The 26,062-nt window shown below is 41.8% G+C and overlaps 1 protein-coding gene across 1 annotated transcript in view; it reads left to right on the top strand.

Annotated features, from left to right (window-relative positions):
• Positions 1-26,062, top strand: part of hcn2b (hyperpolarization activated cyclic nucleotide-gated potassium channel 2b) — a 162,018-nt gene that overhangs the window by 8,115 nt on the left and 127,841 nt on the right. Inside the window, exon 2 of the mRNA XM_034180268.1 lies at positions 11,351-11,774. Within this exon, the coding sequence (XP_034036159.1) occupies positions 11,351-11,774 (424 nt within the window). The remainder of the gene's footprint in view (positions 1-11,350; positions 11,775-26,062) is intronic.

Below are 26,062 nucleotides of genomic sequence, written 5' to 3'. Positions count from 1 at the left end.
ATCCGACGAGAGGGGTGGACCACTGCTCACACAAAGCCTGCTCACAGGCGAATGACGCAACCGACAGGCGTGAAAAAACTCACGCATGCGCACGAAGGTTCAAGCTTGACTGATGCAATCACACGTGATTCAAATCCATATGGTTTTTGAAAAAAATAAAAAGGTCGGATACTTTTCTAACAGACCTCGTATAAATAAGCCTTCTGATCCCCTCTGCAAATCATTTATGGAAATTGTGGATGCATTAGGATTTCGGCAGTGCATTCGGGATTCGACGCACATTAGTGGAAATACCCTGGATCTGGTTCTCGCACGTGGTATTGCTATCATGAATACTGACATCATGCTTCTTACATCAGTGGTGTTTGATCACTCACTTATTAAGTTTACAGTTTCGCTGCCGTGTTTAGTGGAACAACAACCTTATATATCTTTACGGCGATGCATCAACTCCTCACCTAAGAATGAACTCGAAGCTAGACTGCCTGATGTCTTAGCTTCACATTTGACAAATACCCAGTCAGTAAACAGACTTGTGGATAGTTTAAACTCAGTGCTCAAAACTACACTCGACATGATTGCACCACCTGTGTTAAAACCGCGCTCCCCCAAATCACAGTCACCTTGGTTTAATGATTATCTGCATGACCTCAAGCATAAAGCAAGAGGTCTAGAACGGAAATGGCGTCGTTCAAAATTAGAAGTATTTCACCTTGCGTGGCGTGATGCTATCTTAGACTATAAGCATGCACTATTGGCTACAAAGCGAACTTACTACTCTGATTTGATCAACAAAAACAAGCATAACTTAAAGTTCTTGTTTGACACGGTGGCAACACTTTTGCATGGACAACCACCTGTAGTTCGCTCTCCTTTTACAGCACAAGATTTCCTGGATTACTTTGGGAAGAAAATAGAAGACATCAGGTTAAACATATCCTGGCATGCCTTAATCCAGCCACTACACCCTGCTATTGATGTGGGCGCCACTACTGAGGTATTACCTGGATTTACAAAATTTGACAGTATCTCACTAGGCATGCTGACAAAACTCTTAATGTCAACAAAAAGCACAACCTGTTTATTTGATCCTATACCAACAAAACTGTTTAAGGACCTGTGGCCCACTCTTGGGCCGACTGTGCTGGAAATTATTAATCTTTCTTTAACTTCTGGATCTGTTCCTAAATGTTTCAAATCTGCAGTGCTTAAACCATTACTTAAGAAACCTAATCTTGACCCTAGTGTATTGACAAACTATCGGCTAATGTCAAATATATCATTTTTCTCTAAAATTCTGGAAAAAGTGGTGTCACGGCAGCTCGTAGACTATCTTACTGAGATTAATCTCTTTGAGCCACTGCAGTCTGCTTTTAGAAAATATCATTCCACAGAGATGGCTCTCACTAAAGTGGTGAATGATCTTCTGCTTACAATGGATTCGGACACCACTACGGTTCTGTTGCTGTTAGATCTCAGTGCTGCATTTGATACAGTGGATCATCATATTCTACTTGATAGGCTGGAAAATCATTTTGGGATTACTGGGAGTGCCCTAGCATGGCTGACGTCATACTTGACCAGTCGTTCTCACTGTGTTTTGTACAGTAACACTACCTCTAACTTCAGTGACATGAAATTTGAGGTTCCACAGGGGTCTTTCTTAGGCCCCCTGCTTTTCTCCCTTTATATAGCACCCCTTGGGCACATATTGCGGCGTTTTGGGATTACCTTTCACTGCTATGCAGATGATACTCAGTTATACATGCCAATAACTGCTGGTAATCTCGTTCACATAAAATCCTTAGAAGATTGCCTTGCAGCAGTGAGAAGTTGGATGTCTAGCAACTTCCTACTTTTAAAGTCTGATAAGACTGAAATGATGGTTCTTGGTCCAGTGAGACTTCGGCATCAATTTGACCAGTTAACGCTCAGCCTCAGCTCGTGTGTTATACATCACACTGACAAAGTGAGGAACCTTGGGGTAATTTTTGATCCTTTGTTGTCCTTTGGCCTCCACATTAGAAATATTACTAGGACTGCTTTCTTCCACCTGCGAAATATAGCGAAGATTCATCCCATCCTGTCTATGGCTGATGCTGAGACCCTGATCCATGCATTTATCTCTTCTAGATTGGACTACTGCAATGTCCTATTTTCTGGTTTACCGCAGTCTAGCATTAGGGGTCTCCAATTGGTTCAAAATGCTGCAGCCAGACTTTTGACACGAAGCAGAAAGTTCAACCACATTACACCCATTTTGGCATCCCTTCACTGGCTTCCTGTCCCAGTGAGATAGATTTTAAGGTTCTGCTACTAACCTATAAAATTATTCATGGACTAGCACCCTCCTACCTAGCTGACCTAATTAAACCTTACGTACCGGCCCGGGCTTTACGTTCTCAGGGTGCAGGACTACTTTGTGTCCCTAAGGTGAATAAGAAGTCTGCGGGTCACAGAGCTTTCTCTTATCGTGCCCCTGTTCTGTGGAATGATCTCCCTGCGTCAATAAAACAGTCAAATTCTGTGGAGACTTTCAAGTCCAGACTTAAGACGCACTTATTTTCCCTTTCATATGGCTAGCATACTGGTACAGTTTTGTTTTACGCTTTTTACTCTTTTAATTCATTTTATAAGTAATTGGAGCAGGCCGCGGCCTCAACTTTACCTAAATTCTGGGTCTTTTAGTGAAGTTTAGGGCTAGTGGCCGGCGATCACCTTAGTAATTCTCTGTTTTTCTTGTTGTTTAATGCTGACAAATTATACAGTATTTCTTGTCTTTCTGATGCCTGATTCTGTTTTTTCTCTCTTTTTAAGGTGCAGCGCCAACCAGAGATGGGAGTTGTGTTCGTGTTGGCGATCCTCCTGTCCATTTCTTGTATATTCGTCCGTGAATTGTTCTGTGAATTGGTCTGTGATTTATGTTTTATAGCATGGCCCAAGCAGAGGGTCACCCCTTTGAGTCTGGTCTGCTTGAGGTTTCTTCCTCAGAGGGAGTTTTTCCTTACCACTGTTGCTCTGGGGGTTGGTAAGGTTAGACCTTACCTGTGTGAAGCGCTTTGAGGCAACTCTGTTGTGATTTGGCGCTATATAAATGAAAATAAATTGAAATTGAAGAACAGCGTAGTTTGATTAAAAAGTTGATTGGAGAGGGGAAAACTTATACGCAGGTGCAAAAAATTATAGGCTGTTCATCTACAATGATCTCCAATGCTTTAAAATGGACAAAAAAAAAACAAAAACAAAAACAGACGCATGGAAGAAAATGGAAAACACCCATCAAAATGGATAGAAGAATAACCAGAATGGCAAAGGCTCACCCATTGATCAGCTCCAGGATGATCAAAGACAGTCTGGAGTTACCTGTAAGTGCTGTGACAGTTAGAAGACGCCTGTGTGAAGCTAATTTATTTGCAAGAATCCCCCGCAAAGTCCCTCTGTTAAATACACTCAACAAAAATATAAACGCAACACTTTTGGTTTTGCTCCCATTTTGTATGAGATGAACTCAAAGATCTAAAACTTTTTTCCACGTACACAATATCACCATTTCCCTCAAATATTGTTCACAAACCAGTCTAAATCTGTGATAGTGAGCACTTCTCCTTCACTGAGATAATTCATCCCACCTCACAGGTGTGCCATACCAAGATGCTGATTAGACACCATGATTAGTGCACAGGTGTGCCTTAGACTGTCCACAATAAAAGGCCACTCTGAAAGGTGCAGTTTTGTTTTATTGGGGGGGGATACCAGTCAGTTTCTGGTGTGACCACCATTTGCCTCATGCAGTGCAACACATCTCCTTCGCATAGAGTTGATCAGATTGTCAATTGTGGCCTGTGGAATGTTGGTCCACACCTCTTCAATGGCTGTGTGAAGTTGCTGGATATTGGCAGGAACTGGTACACGCTGTCGTATACGCTGGTCCAGAGGATCCCAAACATGCTCAGTGGGTGACATGTCCGGTGAGTATGCCGGCCATGCAAGAACTGGGACATTTTCAGCTTCCAAGAATTGTGTACAGATCCTTGCAACATGGGGCCGTGCATTATCCTGCTGCAACATGAGGTGATGTTCTTGGATGTATGGCACAACAATGGGCCTCAGGATCTCGTCACGGTATCTCTGTGCATTCAAAATGCCATCAATAAAATGCACCTGTGTTCTTCGTCCATAACAGACGCCTGCCCATACCATAACCCCACCGCACCATGGGCCACTCGATCCACAACACTGACATCAGAAAACCGCTCACCCACACGACGCCACACACGCTGTCTGCCATCTGCCCTGGACAGTGTGAACCGGGATTCATCCGTGAAGAGAACACCTCTCCAACGTGCAAAACGCCAGCAAATGTGAGCATTTGCCCACTCAAGTCGTAACGAACTGGAGTCAGGTCGAGACCCCGATGAGGACGACGAGCATGCAGATGGAGATGCAGAAATTCTTTGGTTATGCAAACCGATTGTTTCAGCAGCTGTCTGACTGGCTGGTCTCAGACGATCTTGGAGGTGAACATGCTGGATGTGGAGGTCCTGGGCTGGTGTGGTTACACGTGGTCTGTGGTTGTGAGGCTGGTTGGATGTACTGCCAAATTCTCTGAAACGCCTTTGAAGACGGCTTATGGTAGAGAAATGAACATTCAATACACGAGCAACAGCTCTGGTTGACATTCTTGCTGTCAGCATGCCAATTGCACGCTCCCTCAAATCTTGCGACATCTGTGGCATTGTGCTGTGTGATAAAACTGCACCTTTCAGAGTGGCCTTTTATTGTGGGCAGTCTAAGGCACACCTGTGCACTAATCATGGTGTCTAATCAGCATCTTGATATGGCACACCTGTGAGGTGGGATGGATTATCTCAGCAAAGGAGAAGTGCTCACAGATTTAGACTGGTTTGTGAACAATATTTGAGGGAAATGGTGATATTGTGTATGTGGAAAAAGTTTTAGATCTTTGAGTTCATCTCATACAAAATGGGAGCAAAACCAGAAGTGTTGCATTTATATTTTTGTTGAGTGTAAAAGACGTGCAGAAGAGGTTACAATTTGCAAAGAACACATCAACTGGCCTAAAGAGAAATGGAAGAATATTTTGTGGACTGACGAGAGTAAAATTGTTCTTTTTGGGTCCAAGGGCCGCAGACAGTTTGTGAGATGACCCCCCAAACTCTGAATTCAAGCCACAGTTCACAGTGAAGACAGTGAAGCATGGTGGTGCAAGCATCATGATATGGGCATGTTTCTCCTACTATGGTGTTGGGCCTATATATCGCATACCAGGTATCATGGATCAGTTTGGATATGTCAAAATACTTGAAGAGGTCATGTTGCCTTATGCTGAAGAGGACATGCCCTTGAAATGGGTGTTTCAACAAGACAATGACCCCAAGCACACTAGTAAACCAGCAAAATCTTGTTTCAAACCAACAAAATTAATGCCTCGCAGATGTGAAGAAATCATGAAAAACTGTGGTTATACAACTAAATACAAGTTTAGTGATTCACAGGATTGCTAAAAAAGTAGTTCGAGTTTGTAGCGTCAACAGCAGATGCTACTATTATTGTGAACACCCCCTTTTCTAGTTTTTTTTTTTTTTTTTTTTTTTTTTTTACGAATAGCCCAATTTCATAGCCTTAAGATTGCGCATATCATGAATGCTTGGTCTTGTTGGATTTGTGAGAATCTACTGGTACCTTGTTTCCCATGTAACAATAAGAAATATACTCAAAACGTGGATTAATCTTTTTTGTCACATAGCACTACTATTATTCTGAACACTACTGCATGAGGGAAGCCACTAAATCACAATTACGAGGGGATGTCAAAAAGTTTTGAGCCTCGCACATTTTTCCCAGTCGGCTATTACAATGCATCACACCTGATCTACATCAATGCCTTAGCTACCTATTTCGTGTAGGATCATATTGCTCACTTCAATTGTTGAGTCATAACACTGTGTGGAAGAGACACACCCTCCAGTGTCAGTCATGGCATTCTGCTTCACCAGGGCAATGCACCAGTCCACACCAGCTGGGTTGCCATGGCCGCTGTGTACTAGTTTGGCTATGAACCTCTTCCTCACCCACACTATTCTCCAGACCTAGCCCCTAGTGACTTCCACCTCTTTACCAGGCTGAAAAAACCTTTGGGGCCAGAGATTTGAGCATGATGATGAGATGACTGCTGCAGCGGAGGGCTGGTTAGGGGACCAAGATGTTGAGTTCTACCGATCGGGTATCAATGGTCATTCACGAGGAGCTTGGATTTAAGCTGCTGTTGCTTCATATTGAGAGGAGCCAACTGAGATGGTTAGGGGATCTGGTAAGGATGCCCCCTGGATGCCTCCCTATTGAGGTGTTCCAGGCATGTTCAGCTGGGAGGAGACCCCAGGGAAGACCCAGGACTAGGTGGAGATATTATATCTTCACACTGGCCTGGGATCACCTCAGGACCCACCAATGAGAGATTGGCAATGTGGACCGGGAGAGGAAAGTTTGGGGTCACCTGAAGGAGCTGTTGGCCCTGCGACCTGATCCCGGATATGCAGTTGAAGATGAGTAATTACTGCTGAAAATTTCTGAATGCATACATAGTATGATGGAATGCTAAATTGTAGAGACAGCAACTGTGGGGGCATTCTGTTGGTTGTTGAAATATCCCATGATGCTGAAAACTAACTAATACATATGGTTGACAACGTGCAACATTGTAGTTGTAATGAGTGCTGATACATTGTATGCAGTTACTGCCGAAAAATAATTGATCCATATGGTTGAATGCACTGAAAATAGAAAAATACTTGAATCAACTTAACTGAGTTGTCCTAACTGGTAACACCTGAATTAATTAAGTTATTTGAAATTGAGTTAATACGTTAGATTAACGGATCCAACTCCCAGCGGATCCGCTGGGAGTGGAGGAAGCCGGTCAGACCTGGCAGGCCCAAACGTATCGTGAGGGTCTACTGAGAATGACTGGCGGAACCCTCTGTCAGCAAGGTCTTCAACTCCCACCTCCGGGAGAGCTTCTCTCAGATCCCAGGGGAGGTTGGAGACATGGAGTCCGAGTGGACCATGTTCTCCACCTCCATTGTTGATGCGGCTGCTCGTAGCTGTGGTCACAAGGTCTCTGGTGCCTGTCGCGGCGGCAACCCCCGAACCCGGTGGTGGACGCCGGAAGTAAGGGAAGCCGTCAAGCTGAAGAAGGAGTCCTACTTATCTTTGTTGGTAGGTGGGACCCCGGAGGCAGCTGACAGGTACCAGCAGGCCAAGCGTGCCACAGCCCGTGCGGTCGCAGAGGCAAAAACTCGGGTCTGGGAGAAGTTCGGGGAGGCCATGGAGGAGGACTATCGGTCGACCTCGATGAGATTCTGGCAAACCGTCCGGTGTCTCAGGAGACAGAAGCAGCTCTCCACTAGCACTGTTTACGGTGTGGGTGGGGAGCTGTTGACCCTGACTGGGGATGTTGTCGGGCAGTGGAAGGAATACTTCGAGGATCTCCTCAATCCCATCGTCACGTCTTCCGAAGAGGAAGCAGAGACTGGGGACTCAGAGGTGGACTCATCCATTACCCAGGCCGACGTCACCGAGGTGTTTAGAAAGCTCCTCGGTGGCAAGGCTCCTGGGGTGGATGAAATCCGTCCTGAGTACCTTAAGTCTCTGGATGTTGTGGGACTGTCTTGGCTGACACGCCTCTGCAACGTCGCGTGGCGATCGGGGACAGTGCCTCTGGATTGGCAGACTGGGGTGGTGGTCCCTCTGTTTAAGAAGGGGGACCGGAGGGTGTGTTCCAACTATAGGGGGATCACACTCCTCAGCCTCCCCAGTAAGGTCTATTCTAGAGCACTGGAGAGGAGAATTCGACCGATGGTTGAACCTCAGATTCAGGAGGAGCAGTGTGGTTTTCGTCCTGGTCGCAGCACACTGGACCAGCTCTACACGCTCCATCGGGTGCTTGAGGGTTCATGGGAGTTCACCCAACCAGTCCACATGTGTTTTGTGGATCTGGAGAAGGCGTTCGACCCTGTCCCTCGGGGCACCCTGTCGGGGGTGCTCCGGGAGTACGGGGTCCGGGGTCCTTTGCTAAGGGCTATCCGGTCCCTGTATGACTGCAGCAGGAGCTTGGTTCGCATTGCCGGTAGTAAGTCAAACCTGTTTCCAGTGCACGTTGGCCTCCGCCAGGGCTACCCTTTGTCACCGGTTCTATTCATTATTTTTATGGACAGAATTTCTAGGCGCAGCCAGGGTGTAGAGGGGGTCTGGTTTGGGAACCATAGAATCTCGTCTCTGCTGTTTGCGGATGATGTGGTTCTGTTGGCTTCGTCAAATCAGGACCTTCAGCATGCACTGGGGTGGTTTGCAGCCGAGTGTGAAGCGTCCGGGATGAAGATCAGCACCTCCAAATCCGAGGCCATGGTTCTCGACCGGAAAAAGGTGCTTTGCCCTCTTCAGGACGGTGGAGTGTCCTTGCCTCAAGTGGAGGAGTTTAAGTATCTCGGGGTCTTGTTCACGAGTGAGGGACGGATGGAGCGTGAGATCGATAGACGGATCGGTGCAGCGTCTGCAGTCATGCGGTCGCTGTATTGGACCGTCGTGGTGAAGAGAGAGCTGAGTCAGGGGGCAAAGCTCTCGATTTACCGATCGATCTACGTTCCGATCCTCACCTATGCGATCTCGTTCTTTCGGTCATGAGCCAAATCTCATGACCGAAAGAACGAGATCGCAAGTACAAGCGGCCGAGATGAGTTTCCTCCGCAGGGTGGCTGGGCGCTCCCTTAGAGATAGGGTGAGGAGCTCGGTCACTCGGGAGGAGCTCGGAGTCGAGCCGCTGCTCCTCCACATTGAAAGGAGTCAGTTGAGGTGGATCGAAAGGAGTCAGTTGAGGTGGCTCAGGCATCTCTTCCAGATGCCCCCTGGACGCCTCGCTGGAGAGGTGTTCCGGGCATGTCCCATTGGGAGGAGGCACCGGGGAAGACCCAGGACACACTGGAGGGACTACATCTCTCGGCTGGCTTGGGAACACCTTGGGGTTCCCCCGGAGGAGCTGGGGGAGGTGTGTGTGGATCAGGAGGTCTGGGCGGCTTTGCTTGAGCTGCTGCCCCTGCGACCCGACTTCGGATAAAGCGGAAGAAAATGGATGGATGGATGGACATTAGATTAACATAGTGTGGAATGCAATCATTGCAGTGATTTCTGAAACATCTTGTGTCTATTTTTTGTACTTATTGCATGTGTTTTCTTTGATTTGCCGTAAAGTCTGGTCACATCTTTCACATAAATTTATTGTCTCATTGCTTGTTTGTTGTCCGTTATTATCCTGAGTTGGATGATAAAGGCTGCCAATTGTACTTTGTTGACAAAAACATGCAGATAAAATGCATCCAGCCACTTGATGTTGCTGTGATTATGGGTTATGCTGTTTTTGTGCGTGACCCCTTCAGGGTGCACCTCTTAATAACACAGAGAAAGGAAGTGAAACCTGTTGTTATCAATTAGGCTGAATCACAGTCTTTGCTGGCACACAACAAAAAATATTAGCACTATGATATCGGTGAATCCACCGTTCCCTCATGTTAATCAGTCATTTCTTTCATAGGTCTGAAGATGTCTTATGTTTTGTTATTATGCTGTGTTTTTTTATTATTATTATTATTGAGGATTTATTTCATTCATTAAAAAGAAAAACAGAAAAGCAAAATTAACAAAACATTACAAACCATTGAACAAAAAGGAGCAGTTTGGAAGAACAAGTCTTATATATTCTGCCCCTTTTTTACAATACAATCTTGCAAAGCATCATCAATCGACATCATTGCATTTCTATGACTTTGTCACATGCCACCGACTTCTTTCCTAATTTTAACCATTATTTAAAAGACTACATCCCTAATAGATTACATTTTAAACTTCAAACATTCTAAACATTATTAACAGATTACATTTTTGGCTTTGTCACAGCCCACTGACTTATTTCATAGTTTCATACTTATGAAATACATCAAGTTGAATACATTTTTTAAATAATTTAAGCAACCTTGATTCTTTGATTTCTTTGTTGAGGTTGTTCCATAATTTTACACCATTCACTGCAATACTCCGTTCCTTTATCTTGGTTCTGAATCTAGGTTTTTTAAAGACTTCTATGCCCTTCAAATTATAACTACTTACTCTTTTTTCAAACATATTTTGAATGTTTAGTGGTAAGGTATTGTTATTCGCTTGGTACATTATTTGTAGTAATTTCAAATCAACTAAATCATGAAATTTAAGTACCCTATACTTAATGAATAATGGATTAGATGGATCTCTAAATTGACTGTTGCCAATCACTTTTAAAGCTCTTTTCTGCAAAATAAATAAAGGTTGTGTATAAGTTGTACATGTTGATCCCCAGATTTCTACATAATAAGTCAAATATGCACCAATCAATGAATTGTACAATGTTAATAATCCATAACTATTTAATGAATATTTAACTTTATGCAAAACAGCAATGGCTTTCGCTATCTATCCTTTTATGTAATTTGTGTGACTTCCATGTAAAATCTTCATCAATCATAACTCATTTTGTTTCTTTTACCCTTTGAATGTCCATTCCATCTATATTTAATGACACATCATTTTTTTTTAACTGTCATTAAACAATATGAAATTTGTTTTATTAAGATTAAGTGACAATCTGTTTATATCAAACCGATATTTCACTTTTTCCAACTCTGTATTTATCACTTGTGCTACTTCCTGTATATCTGATCCAGAGTAAAATAATGTTGTATCGTCAGCAAATAAAATGCTACCAAGTACATTAGATATATTCACAAAATCATTGATATACAGAAGAAACAGTTTGGGTCCAAGTACCGACCCTTGTGGTACTCCACACATAATATTACACAATTCTGATTAAGTATTATTTATCTGAACAAACTGTTTTCTATTTTCTAAGTAGCTTTTTACCCACTGATTTACCCACCCTCTTATTCCATATTGTTGTAACTTGTGAAGCAATCTTGAATGATCGATAACATCAAAAGCTTTTTTCAAGTCAATAAAAACACTCACCATATAATCATTATTATCTATTGCTGTTGATATTTTCTCTGTTAATTCCATAATTGCCATAGCTGTTGAATGTTTAGTTCTAAATCCATACTGAGCATTATTTAAAATATGGTGTTTCTCAATGAATTTATCCAACCTTGTCACAAAAACTTTTCATCAGATGAAGTCCAACATACTGTGTGGATGAAAGGATGGAGATCAGTTTGCTGCATGCACAGTAAAGTTAGTGTTTGTGATTCAATGGCCACCCTCTTCTCTAACTGTCTCCTGTCCCTGTCAGGTTCTACTGGGACTTCACCATGCTCATGTTCATGGTGGGCAACTTGATCATCATCCCAGTGGGCATCACTTTCTTTAAAGATGAGACCACCACACCATGGATCATCTTCAATGTGGTCTCTGACACTTTCTTCCTCATTGACCTGGTTCTCAACTTCAGGACGGGTATAGTGTTCGAGGACAACACTGAGATCATCCTTGATCCGAAGAAGATTAAGAAGAAGTACCTGAAGAGCTGGTTTTTGGTGGACTTTGTGTCTTCCATACCTGTAGATTATATATTCCTCATTGTCGAGAAAGGAATGGACTCTGAGATGTACAAGACAGCCCGAGCACTTCGAATTGTCCGTTTCACGAAGATCCTCAGTCTGTTGCGCCTGCTGAGACTGTCCAGACTCATTCGTTACATCCATCAGTGGGAAGAGGTAGGTCATGGTTCTTAAACAATCACTGGAAAAAGAATGTCAGTTCAAATTTTGACCACTGGAGTAAGTAACAGGTCAGCTCGATATTACTGATAAATAAATGTTGATAATTCCACAAGGTATAAAGTGAGTATATTGGCCTAAACCATGTTAATTAATTACGTATGAGCAGCATGTGTACACTAAGAGCATGAAATCATATGCTTCCCTGGTCTCCTGTTTTAGGATATGCAGTATACATTCACTGGCCACTTTATTAGGTGCTACTTGCTCGTACCGGGTTGGACCCGTTTTGCCTTCAGAACTGCATTGAACGCAGCACCATGTGTTTACATCAGCGCTGTCTGCACATGCACTAATGTCTGTGGTTATATCAACACATGACAACGATCAAATCTGTTGACATCTGAAAAAAACTGTCTTCTTCTGAAGAGTGTGGCATGCTTTTCGTTGTATTGAATTTCCAGAGGAGGTTTAAAGAGGTCAGCAAGCAGTGAGTTTTTGAAATACACACACACACACACACACACACACACACACACACACACACACACACACACACACACACACACACACACACACACACACACACACACACACACACACACACACACACACACACACACACACACAGACCACTGCACTCACTTCACAAACAACACAATCTGCATTGTATTTTAATTTTAGTTTACATTTGTAGCCTGACATTATCAAAATAACTCAGCTCCCCAATCCACATTCAAGTGGGCATATTTATTTCAAGAGACCTTGATGACATAATAACAAGGCCATCTGTAACAATGCCATATGTACAAATCAAACAGATGCATGGTGTGTGTGGTCAGGTAAAGGTATGCAACAAATTTTGCATACAGCTGATGTGGTGCTGTTGCCAGAGCAATAAGCAAAGCTGTGCACCTCATGGCAGTGTGCATCCTGCTGAGCTGTCATGCTTCCCGCCAGTGGCGGCTGGTGAAAAACAGTCTTGGTGGGGCTGCTGTGCCAATAGATTCCCTTGCCTTGTCCAGTACAGGCATTCAAGTGAACAGTCGGAAAATTACTACAATTCCACAATAATCATTTCATGTCCTTCTCAAAATCAGCAGTTTTACAGATAAAGTTAAACATTTAGAGCTATATTAGGCCCCATTTCTACTTTGGAAAGGAACAGTATCAAATACAACAGTCAAGTTCTTGAGCGAGGAACATTTCACCATTTGACACCAATTACACACACACTGTTTGGTTCACAATGACACCCCCTTAACAAAATAGAAAATATCACCAAATTTACACTCTTTCAAAATATGGAAAAATTCTTCATTTGACAAAAGAACATTATGTACATACTACAATGTGCACATCACCTTCCGAGAGACAGAGTGTGTGTGTGAGAGAGAGAGACAGAGTGTGTGTGTGAGAGAGAGAGACAGAGTGTGTGTGTGAGAGAGAGAGACAGAGTGTGTGTGAGAGAGAGAGAGCGATGAGAGTGAGAGACAGAGTGTGTGGAGAGAGAGAGAGAGAGAGCGTATGAGAGTGAGAGACAGAGTGTGTGTGTGAGAGAGAGAGAGAGAGAGAGCGTATGAGAGTGAGAGACAGAGTGTGTGTGAGAGAGAGAGAGAGAGCGTATGAGAGTGAGAGACAGAGTGTGTGTGAGAGAGAGAGAGAGCGTATGAGAGTGAGAGACAGTGTGTGTGTGAGAGAGAGAGAGAGAGAGAGCGTATGAGAGTGAGAGACAGAGTGTGTGTGGTGTGAGAATGATAGAAGAGAGAGCGTAATGAAGTGAGAGACAGTATTGTGTGTGTGAGAGAGATAGGAAGCGTATGAGAGTGAGAGACAGTGTTGTGTGTGAGAGAGAGAGAGAGAGAGAGAGAGCGCATGTGTGTGTGTGAGAGAGAGAGAGAGAGAGAGAGAGAGAGCGCATGTGTGTGTGTGTGAGAGAGAGAGCGCATGTGTGTGTGTGAGAGAGAGAGAGAGAGAGCGAGAGAGAGCGCATGTGTGTGTGAGAGAGAGAGAGAGAGAGCGAGAGAGAGAGCATGTGTGTGTGTGAGAGAGAGAGAGAGAGCGAGAGAGAGCGCATGTGTGTGTGTGTGTGAGAGAGAGAGAGAGAGAGAGAGAGAGAGAGAGAGAGAGAGAGAGAGAGAGAGAGAGAGAGAGCGTGTGTGTGTGTGCGTGTGAGAGAGAGAGAGAAAATTAAGGTAATATTTTACATGAACATTACTGAGTGGAATGGAGGCAAACTAAAGAAGCTTGAAAAACCTAAATTAAATAACTTGACTAACTAATAACACCAAAACCTTTAAATTAAATTGGTTCAAATTAACAGTGTAGAGGACAAAGCAAATGAAGTATACAAAACCACTTAATTAAATGCATTGCTAAACTTGGGTTTGTCTTACTATAAGTGTCTTGTGTGTACTCAGTGTTAGAATTTCTTTAAAAAACATGCAAATTGCTATTTTAGGGTTTTGTTTTTAAACTGAGCAAATAATTTGTTTTAGAGTGTGGAATACTCCAAAGAATATTTCACTTCTGTGAACTGATCCTCATAACTTGTAAAGTGAAATCAAAATACCAGCATGGCTGCAGCTTTGAACACTGTTACAAACAGCCCCAGCCTCCCCTATTACCATTATAACTGGTCTGCTGTCCCAATAAAGATCACAGCTTTGACCCCCTAAAACAAACAAAAAAACATCACACATTCGTTTTATCTTAAATTTTCATCCTCGTTTCCACACCAGGAGCAACATAAATCCGAGCAGCTCGTCAGCTCACCTGAGCTGAAGTGGATCCAGAGGAGTCAGTCTGCAGCTGGCAGAGGTGGATGCGCTCCTTTCCACCCCGCAGTAAAGAGCGCAGATCAGCAGCCTCCGTGACGTGTGCACGCTGACAGTGTGAATGAAGCCTGACACGGTTTATAACTAGGCAGACAAACGACTCTCCTCCAACCGGGATGTGCAATTGTCATTAAACCACGAGAAAGATCTGATGTGCGCACCTCCATGCGCCTCCAAAAGGATCCCCGCCAAACTTTGGTGTCATTGATTTGATTAGTATTGTCCTGTTTTAAACCTCCGAAGAGTTCTTCAACTTACTCCAGCAAAACACACGGAGACAAAATAAAAATAAATAAATATAACCCAAACGTCGTCGTCACCATCATCTCTTCCTGACTGACTGACAGCAGCATCACGTGTATCACTGACTGTAATCTAACGTTCCCGCATTTTTGTAGCAAGGGCTAAAATTCCGGCACCCCAAAGCCATTAATTTTGGCAATGTTGATTTTCCAAATATTTATTAATTTTCCCTAGCAACTACATACAATTGGTTATTTCGCTGCACTTCAAGGGCGCTTTGAGTGACCGCCCAAGACGAGGAATGATACGTTCTCTGCTTCTGTCGGTGGAAATGCACTGTTGAATGAGAGTCAGTTGGAGGAAGTGTTGTTTTAATCATTCATATTACATGTAGGCACATACTATTAAGTAAAACTGACATTGATAATACTTTTTAAATATATATACTATATTATGACTTTTCCCCTCCACATCTAGGAGGGCAGCGCCCGAGCGCCCCCTATAGGCCAGCCGCCACTGCTTCCCGCTGAATCACCATGGATCTCGTCAAGTCATGCTAAGCCCCCCGCACAGTGCTGTACAAATTTGCTCCCTGCTCATGTCAGTGAAATCGCTCTGCCCCCAAACAGAAAAAAACCTGCATTGTATTTTAATTCTAGCCTAAAATTTTAACTTGGCATCAAAGTGATGCCAAATCAGTACTCAAGGGTAAATGATTCATTTTTATATAATGCCTAAATAGATCCTTGTCATTTGACTGGTGATTTGTATGTCATGTGTTGACGATCATTTGTACCATTTGCCATTGCGTTCCATTTACCGTGCAATTTTGGTTCTATACATTTTGTGCTATTACACACCGCGCACACACTCATGACGATGGTGCTTATCTTAAAAACAAACATGGCGGGGTCTGTTTTTGCACGGCATCAGGTACGGACTACATCATCAGGATTGTTTTTGAACTATCTGACTGTCTTTGAAAGTTGACTAAGAACAATTTTGGATTGGATTGTACTGGACTGCTACTTAAAGTTCATGTTGGACTGTTTGGAACCTCTTGACATCAGATGACCAGAAGTCAGATGAAGTCCCTTTTCTTTTGTTTATAAATTAATAAAATATCAAATGGCAGGGATCTTTTTTTTAGGTGTTATATAAAACAAATAATGAATGATTTTTTTCATTCTTGCAATGGAAAGAATATTTCATAAGGTGAAAGATGGAATGTTTCAGCCTCGTTGAATGGAAATGTTCCATTCAACGAGGCTGAAACATTCCATCTTTCACCTCATGAAAGATTCTTTCCATTGCACTCACATTCATTATTTGTATTATATTTCCAGTAATGAAAATAAAAACCAAGCCTGTCTGTAAAATTAAAGTAACAGACACATATTACACCCCCTCCCCCCCAATACGCACAGATTGCAAACCGATTGTTCACTTTTGTTGATATCACCTTTCTTTGGGCTTTTTTATTTCAGACACAGCTGAAAATTGATCAGAGCTCTTTATTGAATATAATGTTGTTAATATGGAGCATAAATCTTAAAGGTCCACTTTTATGCCCTATAAATCATTTAAAATAAATCATGAGGAATCATCTGATTTCAAGTCGCTATCAGTAACAATAGTGTCTAGTAACTGATTCATGTTGGCACGAGCGGAAGTCCTGTTTTTCTCTCCTAACAGTCCCATTTTGTATAACTGCATCCGGCTGAATGATGAATGCACATTATTGTGTTTTATTGTAGTAAACTTGATTATGATATCTCATTATAGCTCAGCCTACTGATTCAGTTAAGAATTCAGGAAAAGTTGATTTTCTTATCTATAGATCAAAAAGGGAATTTTCACAAGAAGCAGAACAAGCACAACCACAGAGAACAGAACGCTCAGTCTCATTTTGTTCTCTCGTAACCATTCGTGCAATTGTTTTAATTTGACACTTTGAACAATCAAGGCTTAAAGCTGTTGCAAATTGAAGGTGATCAAGTGACTAATTCAAACAGCTGTTTACACTCTGCACTGTGCATAAAGGAATTGTCCTTATTTGAACCTGTATAGATCTAAAATTAAATACACACGTTACTCCGCTGCTCTTTTCATTCCAGAGCAATTATTACTTCCACCAATGAAGTTAGTAGTTAGTAATTAGTAATTTTTCATATATCATTATTAAATTTTTGCTGAAGATTCATATCCTGATAGGCAAGGACTGATTTTTCAAAGTCACAGGTCATAGGGCAAAGTCAGGAAAATCTTGCAAAATTGGAAAAAATCCCTACCACATTTTCAAAAATTCATAGTTCTGTCAGAAAGATCAAATTTCTTTCATATTTGACAGTGTTATGTAGAACGGCATCCTTTATCAACTGACAAAGTTTGATCCAGATCTGATCCGGATTACAGATTTTATGGTCACTTAAATTTAACATTGTAAATGCCATTTAAAGTATATTTTACATTATAAAAACAAAACGTGCCCCAATCACTCTCATATTTGAAAGTGAGGTGCAGACTGGCACTCACTATCATCTGACAAAGTTTGATCCGGATCTGATCCAGACTGTGGATTGTGTGGACATTTGAATTTAATATTGAAAAGCCCATTTGATGTACATTTTGCATGATATCTCAATGAAAAGTGCCTCAATCACTCTAATTTGTGACAGTGAGGTGCAAACTGGCACCTCATTGGAACAGACTAAGTTTGATCTGCTTCTGTATTGAGGATTTAGCGGATATTTGATTTTAACATCTCAACCGCTTACTTCAATTAAGGGTTGCTGATTTTAACATTGAAAAGCCCTTTTGATCGAATATTTTGTATTATATTTTAGTTTATAAAAAGACACTTCTAACAGGACTTTGATCTTAAAATTTTTTCCATGATAAAACTTTGTGGAATTGGAAACTAGTCTTGGCGGAGGTTTGCGCTCTACGTGTGTGTTGCTCTAGTTTGGGTTGTGATTCCAGCACGTACAACTGAACTCTTCTTTGCTTGGACTCAGCTCCACCATGATCAGCTTAGTTAATTTGGGCTCTGCTCCGCTCAGCTCAATTCAAACATGTTTGTTTTTTTTTCCCACCTGCACAGCTCAGCTCGACTCAGCTTAACTTGGCCTGCTGTGACTGGGGTTTTCCAAAAGATTATCTTTGTGCTGACGTGATTTCACAGCCGGTCAGCTCAGCTGCACACCAGCTGGGAGGAAAATTATTAAATCTAAAAAAAAAAAAGACAAAAGAAACCAAAAAAGCAGACACAAATAATAATGTGTGAATATGGTAATGATTTTCGTGAAAATATTGTACAACAAATCGGAGCCACGTAAAGTCTTAGAGGATGAGCTGGTGATGCGCTTCCCCACATCCACACCACAGAATCATCCTGGATGACAAATGCCCAGCCAGACAACAGGTCCATCCCCACCTCTCAAGTGTCTATCTGCCTCAGCTAGGAGATGGTGAAACGTGGGCTTCTCCAACCACTGGGGTCCTCAGCACTGAGGCACCTATGTGCTGGATGATGGCCAACATGTCAAAGCTGACATTCCCCCACAATGCAATTTATACTCTTCATCTGAGTCTCTTGAAGTTATCGCTCTTTGGATAAGGTCATTCTAGTGGTACCCAAGGATTCCCCAAAAAAGAGTGAGTACCAAAGGTATCCGATCATTGCCAACTCTCACAACCATACAGTAATGTCACCTTGACACTTGCACAAACTTCATCCCAATACTGCCGTGCAATTCATCATGCCAATGCGTCTCGTGTGTCCCGCTTGACACCATGCTATATAAAATAATAATTTTGTAGCCAATGACACATTTGTTCTCAAAATTTGGCTGATGATTGTCTCATCGCTCCCAGAATCAGAGAAATTATCTACAGCTGCAGGTTGTCTCGTGGTCGTCGCGTGGTGGAGAACGCACCTGGAATCTTGTCTCAAAGGTAATTATATATATATATATATATATATATATATATATATATATATATATAGTAATAGATTGCATTTTCATTCCTTCTTATGAGTTAAATGATGTATCTGTAAAATTATGTTTATTATTGATGTAACATCTCGTCATAATCATTTAGATGTGCTGCGTGCAATGAAATGCATTGACACAGTGTTTTCGAATAGGTTGTGCAACATTCACGATTAGTTCACAAAATCAATGCGTGTTTTGAACATTTAAAAATTTTCTTTGTGCCCTGGCAAGCATTTGCGCACAGTTCACGTACAGTTTACAACAGTTTATGGCGAGTTTACTCGCTGGTACACAAGATTTCGTGCCAGTCTGGCAATCAAATTCATGCACGTCTCAAGGCACCTTAAGACAGGAAACACCAGGACCCAAAAAGTTGTACTTTAGTTCTCCTGCAAATGTATAACCATTGACAAACACATCTGTTCAACAACCTTATCCATAAGATATTCCCAGGCATCTGTCAAACTCAAAAGCTGAGGACCCAGAGACATGAACGGCACTGCTGAGACAAGTGAATGTGCTTACACACTTCCCGCATCTAGATATACTTCTAATGGTTGCATTCAGTAAGTCATTAAAAATATGGAGCTTAGTCTTGATCCAGGAGAATCACAAGTGTAGGCACATCGATTTCTCACTCTGCTTCTCAGGTTCTGCAGTCAGAGGCACCACAGATGCACCAAAGATCAGAGTGTCATGTGAGAAATCAAGGTCAGCACACCTTTACTAACTTGAACAGACTGGAGGTGTGCCAAATATTCCTTCAGATTTTCTTTCGCTTCCACTCCATCTTCACGTCAGCACAGCAGCGATTGTTAGTTTGCACTGAGTGGCTGAGAACCAGAGTCTCCTGTCCCACAAATTTAAAATTTTCAGAAAAACAGTTTCAAAGTTCCTGACTCATGTAAATTCAGGTGTTTCACAGATTTTTTTCATGCTTAAAAGTAACTTATATTGATGTGAAACAAATAAATAAACACACACACACACACACACACACACACACACACACACACACACACACACACACACACACACACACACACACACATTATATATATATATATATGTATATATATATATATATATATGTATATATATATGTATGTGTGTGTGTGTGTGTGTTAAAGCATACAAATTAATGGGAAGGGAAATCTTGGTAAATTTGTAGTAGGTTCTGGGACCAACAAATCTGGAAAAGTCTTCAGTTGTGGTTGACCGATAGAAACACCACGGCAGGCTTGCAACCATTATTTCAAGCAGATTACCAGCCTGCTTCTAGATCTGACAAACCTGGGACGACTAATGAAAATCATTAGTTCACTAGTCGGGTACCATTCATGATCATCTAGTTGACTAGTTGTCGACTAATTCTGATAATAAATAAACAAAGTCGAGTCTAAGCAAGATAACTCCTGAACTGACTTTATTTAAAGTACAGAACCAAAGACTTGCAAATGCAATAAGAGAATATAGTATTACACAGTGACCTATATGGAGACAATGTTTTAGGTATTACTAGCCATCATCCAACATATCACCTGCATGCAATAGACATACAGTCTGTTGGAACTTTTAAAGAGAAGCTCAATACCCACTTGTACAGGCTTTTAACTAGTTTTATGGTACAGCTGTTTCTATTTTATTTTTTCACTGTAAAGCACTTTCTGATTTCATCTTGAAAGGTGCTATACAAATAAACTTTACTTACTGACTTTTTCAGTCTTTGAGATTTGGATGTAGAAATGTGCCATGGCCCAGATTGTGGCCTGACAGTAACACATGGTCAGGTGCTGCTGTCGTGTCAGGGGGAACATTAGTGCTGGAGCCTCATTAATCACAATGAGGACGTTTCCTAATCACAGGGCAGGGCCTCACACTGTTCTTCTCCTCTACGTTAGCTGACCTCTGGCCATTAGACATGTCAAAAGAAAGTAAATGAAGCTGGTGAAGATTTAGCACAGAGGTTCGTGAGCTTTTTCTATGTGGCCTACTTTCAATGCTGAAAAATGCCCCCCCAATTACCCCCTCTCCCAGATGAAATAATCAATGCTAAATAATGGGTGTTGCATTCGCTCTACTGTACTGTTGTGAACCAAAAGGCGAAGCTCTGGATCTACTGGTCCATCTTTGTTCCTACTCTCACCTATGGTCATGCGGATTGGGTCATGACAGAAAGAAGCAGATCGCGGGTACAAGCGGCCAAAATGTGTTTCCTCAGGAGGGTGGCTGTTGTCTCCCTTTGAGATAAGGTGAGAAGCTCGGTCATCCGTGGGGAGCTCGGAGTAGAGCCGCTGCTCCTTTGGTTTGAAAGGAGCCAGCTGAGGTTTCAGATATCTGGTAAGGATGCCCCCTGGGTGCCTCCCTAGGGAGGTGTTCCAGGCACCCAGGACTAGTTTAATTAAATTTAACCTTTATTTAACCAGGTTAGTCCCATTGAAATTGAGACCTCTTTTGCAAGGGAGACCTGGACACTTATAAAGTTTCTAGTTCACCCAACCTGCATGTCTTTTAAATGTGGGAGGAAGCTGGAGCACCTGAAGGAAACCCACACAAACACGGGGAGAACATGCAAAATCCAGACAGAAAGGCCAAAGGTGGGACTCGAATCGATGACCTTCTTGCTGTGAGGCAACAGTGCTAAACACTAATCCACTGTGCTGCCAGGTGGAGAGGTTATATCTCCACGCTGGCCTGGGAATGCCTTACTATCCCCCAGTCAGAGGTGCTTAATGTGTCCCAGGAAGGGGAAGTTTGGGGTCCTCTGCTGGAGCTGTTGCCCCCGCGACCCATTGTCAAGCATGTTTTGCACATTTGTCCACCTTTTTCCATATGCACTTATATGTAGACAGGTGTATGCCTTTCCAAATCATTTCCAATCAACTGAATTTGCCCCAGGTAGACTCCAATTAAGCTGTAGAAACATCTCAAGGATGATCAGTGGAAACAAGAGGCACCTGAGCTCAATTTTTGAGCTTAATGGCAAAGGCTTCATGTCCATCAGCATAAGTCTAGTCCTATTATTGCCAGGGTCTTCAAATTCACAAGGAACATTCTTGGAACACAGACCTTTGACACGTTCAGATATGTTTAACCTTGACCTTTTTTAAGAGGGCAAAAGGTCGCATTCTGTTTCCTAGTTTTATGCTCATATGGCCGAGGGTATTTTATCATTATGTTATTTTTTATTTTGTAATCAGTTGGCAAAAATCTAAAAAACAAAACAAAACATTTTTCACATTGTCATTATGGGGTATTGTGTGTACAATTGTGAGAAAATTGAATTTCATCAATTTAGGAATATGTCTGTAACGTAACAAAATGTGGAAAAAGTGAAGCACTAATACTTTCCGGATGCAGTGTATGGTGAGGGAAGCCATCAGGTTGAAGAAGGAGGCCATTTGTGTCTGGGTGGCACAGAGGTCTCTGGGATCAGCAGAGAAATAGCAGAAGAAAATTTGGGTGTGGGAGACGTTTGGAGAGGCCATGGAGAGAGACTTTGAGTCAGCCACAAAGCGGTTCTGTCAGATGACTCAGGAAAAGGAGGCAGTTCGTAGCCCATACAACTAATCGATTAATGAATCAATTATTTCCTCTATTAATCGAGTAATTGTTAGTTGTAACCTTAATTAACGTGATAGGAGATGCCACATCAACATGCCTGTAGCTTCTGTAACAGCATGAAAAAACTGTCCAGTATGAGTCAAACCACATACCCTGACATAAATAAGTTGTCACTCTGGCCTTCTGCTCTCTGTCTCTTGCCCTTCAGTCTAACTTCAGCCGGCTGTTATAGGCTCCTTTGCTGGTTTGGATCTGTTTGTGTCTGACTGTCAGCGATGTCTTGGCGTGGCTGAAAATTCCCCTAATCCTGTGGACCTAAACAGAACATAGATATTTAAATATTTTTTCATTATGCATGAACAACTGGCACTGTGTCACAGCTGCACATCCCCTGCCACATATCTGCAGATGGGGCAAAACCACAGCTTCTCCACAGAAGTTTTTTTTTTTTTTTTTTTTTTTTTTTTTAAATAAAAAAAAAAATCATGTTACTATTAAGCTTATTTTTAAAACTTCTCACATAGCATCAGGTATTCGGGCACATCACAAATCAATTCAGTGTACTTATATCGTGGAAAAATCACAATATAAGTTTTCCCAAGGTGCTTCACAAAGCCAGAGCCTAACCTTACACACCCCCATGAGCAAGCATATAGCGCATAGAGCAGAGAGTGGTGAGACAAAACTCCCTCTGGTGTGTTTTTTTTTTTTTTTTTTTGATTATAGGAAGAAACCTCAAGCAGACCAGACTCAGAGGGGTGACCATCTGATCTGGCCATACTAACAATCACGGTGTCAAAATCCAACCCCTTGTCCATGTCGTGACACCTTAGGTAACGGATCAAGTAGGGGATTGCCGGTTGGAGTGAAATACATTGGGGCTCTTGTGTGTCCAGTGGCCTCTACAGTAACCATGAAGGCACAACAGGAAACCTGAACATGAAATGGCTAACAGGGTTCTGGTGAAACAAGTCCTCAACTGTGGATCTCACAGAGGAGATGATGGCTTTGAACCCAATGAATGTGAAAGGGAATGAAGACTCCAGCAGGTCCTCAGATCCTGATCGTCTGGGATTTCCCAGGGGAACTTCCCATCATCATCATTCTGTTTATTTGATAGGGACAGAACAAAAAACATTGCTACAATAACCGATGCCATGTTCATAGGTCATATAGCTAATAGCTAATTCACAGACCTGGTCCCTAGAACATAAAAAGGACACTTACACAATCATAAACAACACATGATAGTAGCAATATCATAATACAATAAAACACTATAAAATATGGCTAATGTCTACAGATTTGATTTAAGTTAAGCCATTGTTTTATTTTATGCTTAAAATCATTCAGGTCTGTAAGAAATTTCAGTTCGGCAGGTATGGTGTTCCAGATCTGTGGACCTTTAACTGCAAACGCATTCTGTCCAAAAGTTGTTTTACATCGGACTGTTCTACAGTCTCCACTCACAGCTCCTCTTGTAATGATACCGCGAGTTTGACATTTTTGAATCATTCTTTTTACAATATCAGGAACAAGACCATTAATACATTGAAAACTAAATTCAAAAACGAACACTTCAAAAGATTTTCAAAGCTTAAGAGTTTATACTTTTCTGTGATTTTACAATAGTGCCACCTAATTGGCTTTTGGTCAAGCACTTTTAAGGCTTGTTTGTAAAGAGAATTCAAACCTTTTAGAGAGGATTGGTTCGCCTGGCCCCAAACAGTGATGCAATATAAAAAATGAGACAAGATCATTGCATGAAAAAATAATGTGGCTGCACTAATTGACAAGCAAGATCTTATGAGACGAAAACAATTCAAGTTAGTCCTAATTGTCTTAGTCATTTTCTTTATGTGACTCTCAAATTTAAGATGGGAGTCCAAGACGACCCCCAAATATTTAAATTCATCTACTCTTTGAATTTCCTTTTGATTTATTTGTATCCTAAAATTTTCTTTGGGCTTTTGCCTTATTGAAAAACACATAGACACTGTTTTAGAACAATTTAGAAACAAGAAATTATCCTCCAGCCACTGAGAGACCCGGGTCATTTGTCTATTAAGAAGCTCTGCAGCCTTCTCTGGAGTTTTTGCTGAGACATAGATTACTGTGTCATCAGCATACAGCTGGCATTCAGCCTCAGTGCAAATGGTCGGAAGGTCATTAATATAGAGACAAAATAAAATAGGGCCCAAGATGGAACCTTGTGGTATCCCCATTTTATACTCCTGAGATGGCGATATAGAGCCATTGATTTTTACTCGCTGTGTTCTTGACTCCAAATAAGATGTAAACCAGCTGAGAGACTGGTGAGAAAAATTTAACTGCTTTAATTTGTGCAGGAGAACATGGTGGTTTACAGTGTCGAAGGCCTTACGGAGGTCTAAAAACACTGCTCCAACCACATTTCCCTGATTCAGATTTTTTTTAATCATGTCTGTTAGGTAGCATGTAGCAATTTCTGTTGAGCATCTAGGCCTAAATCCAAATTGTTTTGGATGTAAAATATTACTACTTTCCAGATAATCAATAAGTTGGTTCGCCACTGTTTTTCAAGCACCTTTGACAGAATTGGAAGGACTGAAATTGGTCTATAGTTACATATTTTGTTTGGGTCTCCAGCTTTAAAAATTGGACTAATGAGACCTTGTTTTAATTTTTGTGGAACATTCGCCCTAGAAATGGATAGGTTAATCAAATGTGTTAGAGGGCCAACTAGAGATTCTTTATGCTTTCTGACAAAAAAAAAGGTTTTTGTTTATTATTCATTAGTCCTAGGGTCCACTAGTCCTTGTCCTAGTATAAAGGAGAGCATGTTGAAGTTGTTTTTACATACAACCCCAATTCCAATGAAGTTGGGACATTGTGTAAAATGTAAATAAAACAGAATACAATGACTTGCAAATCCTCTTCAACCTATATTCAACTGAATACACCACAAAGACAAGATATTTAAAGTTTAAACTGATAAACTTTATTGTTTTTGTGCAAATATTTGCTCATTTAAAAATGGATGCCTGCAACACGTTTCAAAAAAGCTGGGGCAGTGGTATGTTTACCACTGTGTTACATCACCTTTCCTTCTAACAACACTCAGTAAGCATTTGGGAACTGAGGACACTAATTGTTGAAGCTTTGTAGGTGGAATTCTTTCCCATTCTTGCTTGATGTACGACTTTAGTTGTTCAACAGTCCGGGGTCTCCGTTCTCCTATTTTGCACTTCATAATGTACCACATATTTTCAATCGGCGACAGGTCTGGACTGCAGGCAGGCCAGTCTAGTACCTGCACTCTTTTATTATGAAGCCACACTGTTGTAACACGTGCAGAATGTGGCTTGACATTGTCTTGCTGAAATAAGCAGGGATGTCCCTGAAAAAGACGTTGCTTGGATGGCAGCATGTGTTGCTCCAAAACCTGGATGTACCTTTCAGCATTGATGGTGCCATCACAGATGTGTAAGTTGCACATGTCATGGACACTAACACACCCCCATACCATCACAGATGCTGGGTTTTGAACTTTGCACTGGTAACAATCTGGATGGTCTTTTTCCTCTTTTGTCCAGAGGACACGACATCCATGATTTCTAAAAACAGTTTGAAATGTGGACTCATCAGACCACAGCACACTTTT

Source organism: Thalassophryne amazonica, chromosome 10 (assembly GCF_902500255.1).
Source record: "Thalassophryne amazonica chromosome 10, fThaAma1.1, whole genome shotgun sequence".
NCBI lineage: Eukaryota > Metazoa > Chordata > Actinopteri > Batrachoidiformes > Batrachoididae > Thalassophryne > Thalassophryne amazonica.
The sequence above is the reverse complement of the archived record's forward strand: the minus strand, read 5'-3'. Positions and strand labels throughout refer to the sequence as shown.